Source organism: Danio rerio, chromosome 5 (genome assembly GCF_049306965.1).
Source record: "Danio rerio strain Tuebingen ecotype United States chromosome 5, GRCz12tu, whole genome shotgun sequence".
In the NCBI taxonomy this organism is placed as follows: Eukaryota; Metazoa; Chordata; class Actinopteri; order Cypriniformes; family Danionidae; genus Danio; species Danio rerio.
In genome coordinates this window covers 25226838-25239623 of record NC_133180.1, presented here as the reverse complement: position 1 = coordinate 25239623, position 12786 = coordinate 25226838, and the positions used below count along the sequence as shown (strand labels likewise).

The 12786-nt window shown below is 36.4% G+C and overlaps 1 protein-coding gene across 14 annotated transcripts in view; it reads left to right on the top strand.

Annotated features, from left to right (window-relative positions):
- osbp2b (oxysterol binding protein 2b) overlaps positions 1-11904 on the top strand; it is a 142475-nt gene extending 130571 nt beyond the window's left edge. For 6 of the 14 annotated variants that reach the window (XM_021476216.2, XM_073950573.1, XM_068221228.1 and 3 more), the window contains 7 exons: positions 639-884; positions 3534-3654; positions 3812-3915; positions 6136-6231; positions 6413-6597; positions 9148-9368; positions 10162-11904. In XM_021476216.2, the coding sequence (XP_021331891.1) occupies positions 639-884; positions 3534-3654; positions 3812-3915; positions 6136-6231; positions 6413-6597; positions 9148-9368; positions 10162-10304 (1116 nt within the window). In that variant the 3' untranslated portion in view covers positions 10305-11904. Of the gene's footprint in view, positions 1-638; positions 891-3533; positions 3655-3811; positions 3916-6135; positions 6232-6362; positions 6598-9147; positions 9369-10161 lie in introns of all 14 variants that reach the window. The other 8 variants (XR_012406001.1, XR_012406000.1, XR_012406002.1 and 5 more) reach the window with 6 other exon arrangements.
- The last annotated feature ends 882 nt before the right edge of the window (positions 11905-12786 follow it).

Sequence of the window (12786 nt, the reverse complement as noted above, 5' to 3'; positions counted from 1 at the left end):
TTATGATCTCAGAGGCATTCATATTTTAACCATTACTTATTATAACATAGTAACATGCAGTACCCTATATTTTAATAAAAAAAAAAAATATGTAGATTCTGAACTTTTCAATAAAAAACAAACATTTAGCACAGTAGTATTCTCATATACTGAACAGTAAGTAGATATGGGGCGATAACTGTTTTCAAGGTATACCCAGTTTAGAAAAATCAAGGTTGTAAAACCGCCAACATTTTCTGCCATACCGTTCCTATGGTATATTTAAGATTTTGTTTAGGACTACAGTATCTCCAGCAGAAAAGATATCCAATGCTGTTTTAAATTGTAAAGAAACAGGGCTTTTAAAACTAATATAGACAGCAGAAGTCAAAAAGAAAGAAAGATTTCAATTGAATTATACAGCCTGACATGTTTACTGTAACAAAATATTATGAATTTCTCTCATTATAAAATATATTGTATTTTTTAAATATATTTATTTTATTTTTTTATACCCAGACATTTTATACCCAGCATTACACCGTGACATTTTTATCCAAAGTTATCACACTGTCAGAATCTTATACCGGCCTATGCCTAACAGTAAGTTGTAAAAGAAAGTGAATTGCGTCTCTCTTCCTGTGTGTGTGTGTGTGCAGGTGAACTTCAACGAGCCTCTGTCCATGCTGCAGCGTTTGACGGAGGATCTGGAGTATCATGAGCTGCTGGATAAAGCGGCCCGCTGTGAAAACTCTTTGGAGCAGATGTGTCTGGTCGCTGCCTTCTCTGTGTCCTCATACTCCACCACAGTGCACCGGACGGCCAAGCCCTTCAACCCTCTCCTAGGAGAGACCTATGAACTTGACCGACTGGAAGAATTCGGCTACCGTTCCCTCTGTGAACAGGTCAGTGTGAAAGAGTCCAGATGTCTGGAGTGTATCTATTGGCATTCAGCTCAGTCTGGCAGGCTTCGTCAGTACATTATCCTTCAAGAGTATGGTACATTTTTAATGTAAGGGTAATATCTCTTATTCTAAACAAGACTGCATTAGAATAAATAGAAAGTTATACAGATACAGTACATATATTAGCATTGCCAATAAAAAAATTATTTAAGCAATTAAATGTAAATCTAATATAAATAATTAATTTAGTCTAATTAAGCACACATCAAATCACACACTACATTATTTTGCTTTATCTTTATATCTAGCGATGTGACAATTGCACTTGTGCAGCCCTAATATATTTGTATATAAACAGTTGACTATATAAAAAAGTCTTATTAGCCTCCCTGAATTATTAGCTGCCCTTTTTATTTATTTTCCCAATTTCTGTTTAATGGAGAGAAGATTTTTCCAACACATTTCTAAACATAATAGTTTTAATAACTCATTTCTGATAACTGATTTATTTTATCTTTTTCATGATGAAAGTAAATAATATTTGACTAGATATATTCAAGACATTTCTAGACAGCTTAAAGTGACATTTAAAGGCTAAACTAGGTTAATTTAGGTTAACTAGGCAGGTTAGTGTAATTAAGCAAGTTCATGTATAACGATGGTTTGTTCTGTAGACTATCGAAAAAAATATAGCTTAAAGGGGCTAATAATATTGACCTTGAAATGGTTTTTAAAAAATTCAAAACTACTGTACATTTATTCTAGCCGAAATAAAACAAATAAGACTTTCTCCAGAAAAAAAAATATTATCAGACATACTGTGAAACATTTCCTTGCTCTGTTTAACATCATTTGGGAAAAATTAAAAATTCAAAGGGTGGCTAATAATTCTGACTTCAGCTGTACTTAGAAATCATGGAGGGCTCTAAAATCTTCAGCATAGGTGCATTTCCACTGTGAGAGACAGAATCTAAAAATAAAAATCCACAAATCACATTGTATGATTTTTTAACAATTTATTTGTTAATTATATATATGTATTATTAGCCCCCCTGAATTATTAATTAGGTTAACTAGGCAGGTTAGGCTAGTTAGGCAAGTTAATGTAAAGCGATGGTTTGTTCTGTAGATTATCAAAAAGATATATAGCTTGAAGGGGCTAAAAATTTTGACCATCGGCAGATAATGTTGCTTGTTTTCAGAAAAATCTCCAATTTTTCATTTATTTCTTCTGAAGTTGAAAGCAAAAAAATTTTTTTACTTGATCTAAGATTTTTTTGATATTTGGACTAAAAACGAGACAAAGCAAGCTTTTTTTGCATTGTGATTCAGCCATTTCTGTACCTAAAAACCAACAAGACTTGCCAGAAAACTGTCAAATAGACCATCTTGTCCATCAATCATATTGCAATATTAATCAGAGAAAAATAAAATATCACAATATCAGATATCGTGCAGCCCTGTTTTTTCTTGATTTATAGCTGTGTTTGAGTTAAATTTCCTTTGTTTAATTCTGGAAATTCCTGACGAAATGAAAAAGAAAAGAAAGGAAAAAACAATATATTTTTTGCAATAAACAATAAAAAAAATAAAAATTTGCAAAATTACTCCATAGCTAATAAATCCAGCTAACCTGAAAATGTTGCATTTTTTCATAGCTGAATGTACAAGTAATCCTCTGTCTGAAATGTGATGTAGATCTATTGCGTTTAACACATTCATTCCACAAGCCTATTTGTTCTTGCTGAATACAAGTATACAATTGAAGACTCCACTGACATTAATATTCTTTTTCAAATATATCAAACTGAGATTTTTTAACACCTTTTTAAACATAATAGTTTTAGTAACTACTTTTTTCCAAGAGTATTTGTATAGTATTTGCTTTGTTGTTTCAAAGCATCTTTACAGAAGGTGCACATTATTGCATTACAATCAAATTCAGAAAAGTTAAGCTTATTAGTAACCATAACGGTATAATTTACTAATATCTTTAACTAATAACTTTAACATTTCTAGTTTCTAATAATTGTCTTGTCTTTGTCATGATGGATAAGGCTAATATTTATTTAGTAAGGTACCAGTATTCAGCCTGTAGCTTTTTATGACAAGTTTTATGACACAACTTAGGTAAACTAAGTCTATGGTTACTGAGCAAACCACTCTTGTCCAATCTAAAATTTGTTCTATTATTAATCACTTGGGAAATAATATTAAAAATAAATACAATTTCACAGAAGGGCTAATAATTTTGCCTTCAACTGTACATTTTTGTGGAGGAAAAACAAACTCCTCAAAATAAATGTTGAATGTTAATGTGTGTGATATGAAATCTGCCATCTTTTAGCATTGATCATGGGAATGGCATTTACATTGTCTAATTTAGCAACAATTATTTAACGATGTGGGGCTGAATTATAAATAAAGCCATTTTTCTGTTAGTGAGCCAACAGTGTTTGCAGCACTACAACGCAGATTTTTCAGGCACTCAACCATCATTGGAGCTTTTCATGCATGGTTAGTTTGTGGAGGGTAATGACCGTTGAAGGTGACAGTATTACCCACAGAAGGACAACATGAGTGTGAATAAATAGAGTGAGAGCGCCGTCCAGTGGTGTGTTTTATATTGCTCTGCCATGTATTTGTCAGGTCAGTCATCATCCGCCAGCGGCCGCTCATCATGTGGTGTCACAGCGAGGCTGGTCCCTGTGGCAGGAAATCACAATCGCTAGCAAATTTCGTGGCAAATACCTCTCCATCATGCCTCTGGGTGAGTCTCACTGTGCTTCATACAAACGTTCAGGAAAATCACACACTTCATTCTGATTTAGTTTGTTGTCATTCAGAGAATTCATTGATGTTGTATGGTAATCTGCTCTCACAGGATCAGACACAAACAAATACGCCGATTTTCTCTGTTTATCCAGGTGCGATACACCTGCAGTTTCATGCAAGTGGAAACCACTACGTGTGGCGTAAAGTCACCTCCACCGTGCACAACATCATCGTGGGCAAACTGTGGATTGATCAGGTTCAACTTCTGATATTACTAAATCGTCAACTTAGAATTAGGCCTATAAAGTAGTCAAAACTGAGTTATTGACATATTCTTATTAAATGACAACTTATTTACATTATGGGATGTTTTTATAAGTTGTTTACATTTTAAGATTTTTATTGAAAAAAGCAAATGTTACACACATACTGTTTGCTATATGGAATGCAAAACTTTGAAGCGCAATATCTCAAAATCATTCAGAACGCAGATAGAACCTTATAATTACAAAGTAAGGAATTAATATAACATCCTGTCTGATTGACAGATACATTCCTGTAGTTTTTTAATCATTCAAAGGCTTGAAAAATCAATAAGAACACAGTACCTTAAGACATTATCTTATCATTTTAAGTATTTTTTTTTTTTTTGTCTTTTTTTGTGATGGCCGTTTCTGAATCTAAAAAGACTCAACATATACTAAACGTATAAAAATAGGGATAAAGAAATTTGTGCAACAGCATTAGCTGTGAATTTAGGATGCTTTTTTTTAAAGATTTCTATCTTTGTTTAGGTGGTTTTCCATTTTTCTCAAGTGAATCAATGTTATGAAATCTGAATGAAGATGATAGTACTGAAGTAATAAGTACATGTCAGCACAATATATATGTTAGTGATAGTCCAAACTCAGGTTTCATCTACTGTGGCGTTTAAAGCAGGGGTGCCCAAACATGGTCCTGTAGGACCAATGTCCTGCTGATTTTAGCTCCAAAATTGACTCAAAACCTAGCCTGGGCTGTTTGTCAAAATGTGTTCAGCGTTTTTCAGCGATCTTGTGTCCTAATGTAACCTCATCATCAACCGCCAAAGATCAGTTAAAACTCTAGACCACAAGAACGAAGGATGCGTCAAAGTTCCCAAATGTGTTCTTGATATCAATGATGCACCGATGCAGACTTGAGCACCGAACTAGCTCGAGAAGTTCCTGAAGTCATTGTGAATGAATAAAAGAGGTGGGCACAGCATTTTTATAGATTTATTATCAAAGTTCAGAGATTGAACTTATTTATCTCAGGAGTTTCCCTAAAGAAGTGAAAGTAAACATTACCATGAAAATCTTAATAAAAGCATCAACACAGTAAGGGTGTTTATTTGCTGAAATTCGTATTCATATTTGTTTTTTTTTCGGTACAACGTATATTTTTAAGGTTTTTATGCCTGTTATGTATATTGAAAAGGGGGAAAGAAATAAATGATTGTGTAAATGCTGTAATGTTTAAAAACTTTTACGTTAAAAATGCATGAAGGTCATGTGACTATCAGGAAGAACGCAGCATCTCATTTCTCACAGGAGGTATTCTCAGTTCTCGCAGTCTCCTGAGTTTGTTCTTCCGAGGTAACCTGGCAAGACCGGTCTTCACATGAACGCAAGACAAGTCCCTTCTCAGTGTTCTTGGAATTGAGAAACAGCCCTAGTAAGAGCTTGATTACCTAGCCCAGGTGCGTCTGATTGGGGTTGGAACTAAACTTTGCAGACATCGGCCCTTCAGGACTGAGTTTGGGCACCCTTGGTTTAAAGAATTATTTTATTATTAATCACTCACTCTCGTGTCGTTTCAATCCCCGACGACCATCATTCATCTTCAGAACACAAATGAAGATATCTTTGCTCTTGGACCCTCCTTAGACAGCAACAATCCAGAGATGTTTAAAGCCCACAAAAAAAAGAACCAAAAATATTCCATGTGACTTCAGTGGTTTAACTGTAATCAGATAAAGCTCCAAGAACAGTTGTGATTAAAAAAAACTGTAAAAGACATTTTTAACATCTCTGGACCGTTGTTGACTGTGAAGGATGAGAGAGCTCTCAGATTTCATTTAAAATATCCTAGTTTGTGTCCTGAAGATAAACAAAGGACTTTGACAATTGAAAAAATCTGTGGGTGAAGCAACAATTTAATGTTTAGTCAAAGTAGACATTGTTTGAGGACAGCCACAGACAAGTATGTTAGAGGTAAACTGAATTACTCTCAACTTCTTGAACAAGTCAGCAGTGTTGTTTGTTTTCGCTACATTACAAACTCTATGAAATATAATATCTGAAAGGGCATCAAATGGGCTCTTTAAATGTTTTGTTTTTAAGCTTCGAGAAACTTTTCCTATTATGACAAAAACTGATAATAATAATAATCTCTTATAACTTGATTTTGAGAACTATTGATTTAATACCAAGTCTTTCTTGTTTCTTTGTTTCAGTCAGGAGATATTGATATAGTCAACCACAGGACCAAAGAGACCTGTCAGCTCAAGTTCTCTCCCTACAGTTACTTTTCAAGGGAAGTCCCACGAAAGGTACCTTTTTAGGACGGTTTTCCCTGTACCTTTTCCCAGACCATTTCCTGTAATCGTTCACATAATACTGCGAGCAGATAAGAGCCAGCTAAACCATCTTTCCATCGTGCTCTGTCCTTATGCTTCTGTAGTTCAGCCTTAGAGCTTGTTACCCTTGTTCTCCTTGTTCTTCCACTGTAAGGTCACAGGGGTGGTGATGGACAGTGATGGTCAGGCAAACTACATCCTGTCAGGCACATGGGATGAGAAGATGGAGAGCGCCAAGATTGTGCAGAGCAGCAGAGGAAGCAGCAGCTCTGAGGGAAAGCAGAAGACCGTCTATCAGACCCTCTCACCCAAACTGCTGTGGAAGAAATACCCTCTACCGTAAGACACTCCCATCAAATATCAGTCATGATGACACTCAAAAACCTGCTTGTAGAACTACCTTTCTCCCAGACTCACTACTGACAGACTGAACTAGCAAAAGCTAACCTCCTTTCTGACCACCTTCGAAAATAACTACTTAAACTAAAGTAATAAGGCATTCCTTACCAAACTGAGTCTGAAATTAGTTGATTTAGAATGGTTAGTATGGTAATCTGTTAATAATGTAAGATCCTATCTACTTGCAAAACTAAATATCTGCCTAAAAGACTTCTTTCTGACAGAATGAATTACTTGCAGGATTAACTACTTATCCACCTACCTAACAGGAGAACTACTGATCAAACTTATTAGTAAACTAACCATATATGTTCAGAGGCCTACCAAATTTTGTCTAAGAGTTTTCAGTTCAGAGCAAGCAAGTAGTGAATTAGGGCCTCGGTATACTTCAAATTTTAAAAATTATGTGATTTCGAATCATATATGGCCACAACAAAGTTCTTTTTGATCTCGCTTCGGCAATTTGAAACAGCCCACCAAAGCAACCCTTTTGGCGTAGTTCATTTTCGTTCCTCAGCTTTGGACTTCCATTGGTCCATGATGATTATGCAATTGGTTGGTGAGTCATGGAGCTATGTCGCTTTGACATGCTTCGTATTCTCGCAGTTCATAGTTATGTTTGTGAAATTGTTCTCTCTCAGCTACCGTTGTTGTTGTGTTTACCAGTACACTCAAGCAGTGGGGCACATTTAAAACCCCCACTTAGTAGTAGTAGGTTCGGGGGGTTTGGAAACAGTATATCGTTTACTCAACCTTTTCAAACTTCTTTTTGCCCTCAAATGAAGAACAAAAAACAACTTAGTTTAAAGTGCACTAGGGCCTTTTATTTGCAGAACTTACTACTGACCAAACTCGATACCAACAGTCAACTTGCAGTACTATGTACCTATGGTACCAGACTGCTACTAAACACTTCTACTACACTACGCTACTGACTACAAACAAACTACTGACCTCGGTAAAGGTCTACTAAGATTTAAAATTGACCACAAAGTTCTTTTTGAGTTTATTTCGGCAATTTGAAACAGCCCACCAAAGCAAACCTTTTGGGGTAGTTCCTTTCGTTCCTCAACTCCTTTAAGCTACCATTGGTCCATGATGAGCAGTCAGCGAGTGAGTCATGGAGCTCTGTGGCTGTTGAAGTGCTTCATTTTCTCACAGTTCATAGTCATGTTTATAAAACTGCTCTTTCTTAGAACATTTAAAACCCCACTTACTGCTGCATGAGGAGAAGTAGGTTCGCAGACAGTATATCATTTCCCTCTACATTTTCAAACTTATTTTTGCCCACAAATGAAGGACAAAAAACAACTTACTGTAGTTTGAAGAATACCGGGGCCTATATTTACTGAACTAACTACTGACCAAACTCATTACCAACCATCAAACTACCTGGAGAACAAAGGACCTATGGTACCAGACTGCTACTAACCACTACTACTACACTACTGACTACAAACAAACTACCGCCCCCGGTAAAGGTTCTACTAAGAATCAAAATTGGCAACAACGAAGTTCCTATTTCCTCTCGGTTAGACTACTGCAACTCCTCGTACATTGGTCTACTCTGTCAACACTCTCTCGGTTACAGTTGGTCCAGAATGCAGCTGCCAAATTAATAACAGGAATTAGGAAAAGAGATCACATCTCCCCTGTCCTCGCCTCATTGCACTGGCTTCCTCTAAAATTCAGAGTTAATTTAATAATGCTTCTTTTCACATATATAGCTTTGCACGATTCTGCCCTGGTTTATGTCAGTGAGCTTATTAGGCCATATACAGCTTGTAGACCATTAAGGTCCCATGATCCGTTTCTTCTGTCGATCCCTTGGTCTCGCTGCCAATCAAAAGGTGATCGAGTTTTCTGTGTTGCGACCCCAAGGCTCTGGAACAGTCTCACGTTGAACATCAGGATTTCTCTATCCTTGGATACTTTTAAATCTAACTTAAAGACTTATTTTTACTTCCTTGCCTTTGAGTGACTCATACATGTAATTTCTTATCTGTATTTTAGTATTACATAAATATTTCCTTTTCTTACATTTTTTAATACAGGTTTTATTTTATTTTCTCAAATATTTTATTTCATTGTAAAGCACTTTGAGTCAACAACGGTTGTATAAAATTGTGCTCTATAAATGCAGTTTGCCTTGCCTTTTGAGTTTGTTTCGGCAATTTGAAACAGCCCATCAAAGCAAACCTTTTGAGGATCTTTTTTTCGTTCCTCAACTCCTTTGAGCTACCATTGGTCCTTAATGATTATGTAGTCGGCAGGTGTGTCATGGAGCTTTGTCGCCTTTGATGTGCTTCATATTTAGTTAGTTTGGTATGCAAGTAGGTGGTTAGGCACTATTTGGCTTTTAAACTGCTACTGTTACTATTACTGACAGACCTGAACTATCTGGAGTATTTGTACAATGAATTGTAGAATTTTCTGTGATATTTTTATCACTTGTTTTATTCAGTTCTTTCTTCTCTTCTTGTTGTCTAGAGAAAATGCAGAGAACATGTATTATTTCTCTTCTCTGGCTTTGACCCTGAACGAGGAGGAGGATGGTGTGAGCATAACGGACAGCAGGCTGAGGCCGGACCAGCGGCTAATGGAAGCGGGACGCTGGGATGAGGCCAACGCGGAGAAGCAGAGGCTGGAGGAAAAACAGAGAGCCGTGAGGAGGAGGAGAGAAGCTGAGGCCTCCAGGGCCATTGATGAAGGTGAGCCCAGGAGATGCTAAAATCTCTAGGCTGATCTTAAGCCTGACTGACACTGAATGATTTTGCCCATGAGTTGGTTGTCTGAGACTAATTTTTTAAACTTAAAAGATTCCTATAATCCTAGACTAAAATCTGTGGTCTTTGATTGTTGTATTGGCATGTTCACCAACAGACAATTATTAGCCGTTGTGATTATATTTGCCCTCCAAAGTAAACTGTAAACTGTATATATTAAGAAAGTCCTAATACCAATCCATGTTTTTGTTTTTTAAACCAGTGATCATAATATGAAATGTAATTTTTAGTTTTTTTTTATTTTGCAAATCCCTCTAGGATAGACTAAATAAGTGTCCCTACATGAGCCTCTACCTCAGAAATGAGTATATTGGCATGTGCTCTTTTATATGAGAATGCTAATAATAATTAGGTGTTGTTCATGAGATCGAACAGTCGTCAGCTGCCCACAATTTCAAGATCATTTGCTATTTATAAATGTCACATCTGGAAGAGAGGCGAATGCAGTTTTTTTTTGTGTGTGTGCACGTTCGTTTTCTCACTTTACCGAAATGAACACTGCTGAGTCTTGCATATGTCTGTGTTTGGCACATCTAGATTGTTGTTCAGCCTGACATTATGACAATAATGAGATCCTACAGTGTAACAGTGGTCAGTCTAACAAGCTCCAGTCATTAAAGATTTGTTTTTGAAGTGGTACAGTGTCAGCCAGTCTTTCGGCTGTTCCTCTGTTGTTTATTACCTGTGAAAACAGATGAACTGTTGTTTTGTGTTCCAGGAGAAGACTTTGAGGGGTATAAACCACTGTGGTTCCACCAGACGACGGATGAAATGACGGGAGAGAACATCTTCGTTTATAAGGGGGGATACTGGGAGGCCAAAGATCGACAGGACTGGAGTATGTGTCCAGAGATCTTCTGAACACACAGACACTTGACTGACTCTGCAGACTCACAGAAACAACTGAGGAATAAATCTTCTACACAGATTCGTCAGGGGCGCAGAGAAAGTGGAGGCAAGGTGTGAACACCTCCACTCTTTGAATCTCTTAGATAGAGATAGAGAGTGTGTGTATTTAGCGTGAGTGTGCAATTGCAGCCCAATGACATATACCTTTGCCCAACTATTGAACAGACTCTGAAAAATGTTTTCACCTCAGTGATGATTGTGTGTGTGTGTGTGTGTGAGAGTGTGAGAAATGCGCAGCTGAACTCTTCTAGCCAAGTGCCGCCCTAGATTATCTTCCAAAGTGAATCAGGTTCTTTTTATTCAGAACAACCCCTTCACGTATGCACTTTCCCTGCATCTCTTACAGTGACGCACACGAGACGGAGTCTTGTTTCTAATGAGATCATATCAAATATGCTCCTCGCCGCCCCCTGCTGGACAACACATGAAGAAACTGGCATATAAAGGAGAGGACACTCAACTACTCAATGATCTGATTGTTCAGCTTTGCTTCATATCAGCAAAAATACCATATTTGGGCAAAGGAAGATTGAATATTTGCCTATGTCAGAGGAACATGATCGTACTCTTTTATTGGACACCCAGCTACAGACGTTCTTCCTGGCTTCACCCACTTTGCATAGATAATTAGACAGGAATGATCTCGTTCTTCGGTTCACCAATGAGCTTCAGACAAACCTATTTTTAGATCCACAGATCGTCATGCACATTAATTAACTGCTTCCTGCATTGACTCAGTAGAGCCCCCTGTGGTCATGTCCATGTTACTGTGACTGCCACAGTACGATGCATATCAATGCAATTAAAATAGTTTTTTTGTACAATCAGGATACTTAATGAATGAGCGAACGATCAACCAATAAAAGTAAACAAGTCATCCGCCGGCTTCTCTCAGAGAACACGGCAAACTATTTTCCATTCATAATGCAACGTGTGATACAACACAAGCAAACTGATGGTGTGTTTATAAAGTGCTTGTATTTATTAGCAGTAGTAGCGATATAGTGGTTTAAAACATGCCCTGAAGGAAAGGGCTGCTGGGACGAGAAGCACATTGTATATTGTCATCATTTTTTGACTTGGTAATTTGAGAGCCCCTGTACCAACACATGAGATTAGTACAAATTTGTTACGTGGTTAAAAATGATCATCAGGACTCAGGAGGGACAAAAAAGGAAATGTTGTCATTTTGCTAATTCTTTTGAAGCAATTCTTGTTCTCAAAGCTGTGGGTTCAGACGTGACATCGCTGGAGATCAGTTCTCACCTTATTCCCGATTGCTGTCAAGAATGTAGAAGTCTTATTTTGCACTCACGCCACCATATGTATTTTGTGATAACCATATACTTCTTATTTTAAAGGAAACAAAAGTAATGATGCTATGCCATCCTAATAAATGCTGTGGTTTGGTAAAAATCAGAATTTTAACCAAAATGTTTACTTGTAAATGCCTCTTTAATCCAAAACACATCAGCTAGTCCAAGCTTTGCTCTTGACAAGCGGTCCATGTATGATATAAATGTCTTTTCTATTAAAACACACTGACGTCGCATACCGGCAGGCACTTTTTATGTCTGTATGCATGTTTTAGGACTGTTTTGATGTCGAATGAAGGGGGAGAGATGATTTGTTTTATGTTTTAAAAAGCCTAAACCTCTATTTCATAACTTGCAGATTGACAATCTTTTTACTTTCAGGGTGTCCTCACACCATTATTTTAGTAAACAAAAACTATTGGTTGAAACGGTTTAGGCAACTAAAATAAAATGAAGAAATTCACAATAAAATAAAAACTAAATCTAAATGATACTGTCAGTAAAAAATGACTGAAATATTAGCAAAAATACCCTTTAACTGCTGCAATAAGAAAACCATGATTGAATTTCTTAACTCCTAATGTCACTAGTTAACACACTCAAATTGTTTTGTTCCATCACATCCCATAATTTAGAAAATATTTACCTCTACCAAATGATTGATAGGTTGGTTTATAATAAAAGGAATTAATACCTATACTATGAAGTATACGACCAATTTATTATTTTTTTATTAATTAAACTAATCATTTAAATACTAAATCACCTTTATTTGTTGAAGTATGCCATAAAAAAAATTCCAATTCTCATTCAACATGTTTTCTTTTTTTTTTTTCTCAAATAAAACCAAAATCAAGTGTATTTTTTTTGTAAACCAACAATGCTGTGTAGTGTAAACCATTATTTAAAACAGTCCTTCATTAAAAGTCAAAATATGGTCATTCATTTGGTAGCAGGCAGTAAAAGGGTTTTGGTACAATCAAAATGAATGAATGAGGATTTCTTCTGTGGCAGAAAATCCGACCTGCGGCTGTTTATATCTGTAGATGTGATTTTACAGCCAAACACACGAGTCAGTCGCATGACTATTCAGTCTATGTAATAGACTATATAAACAT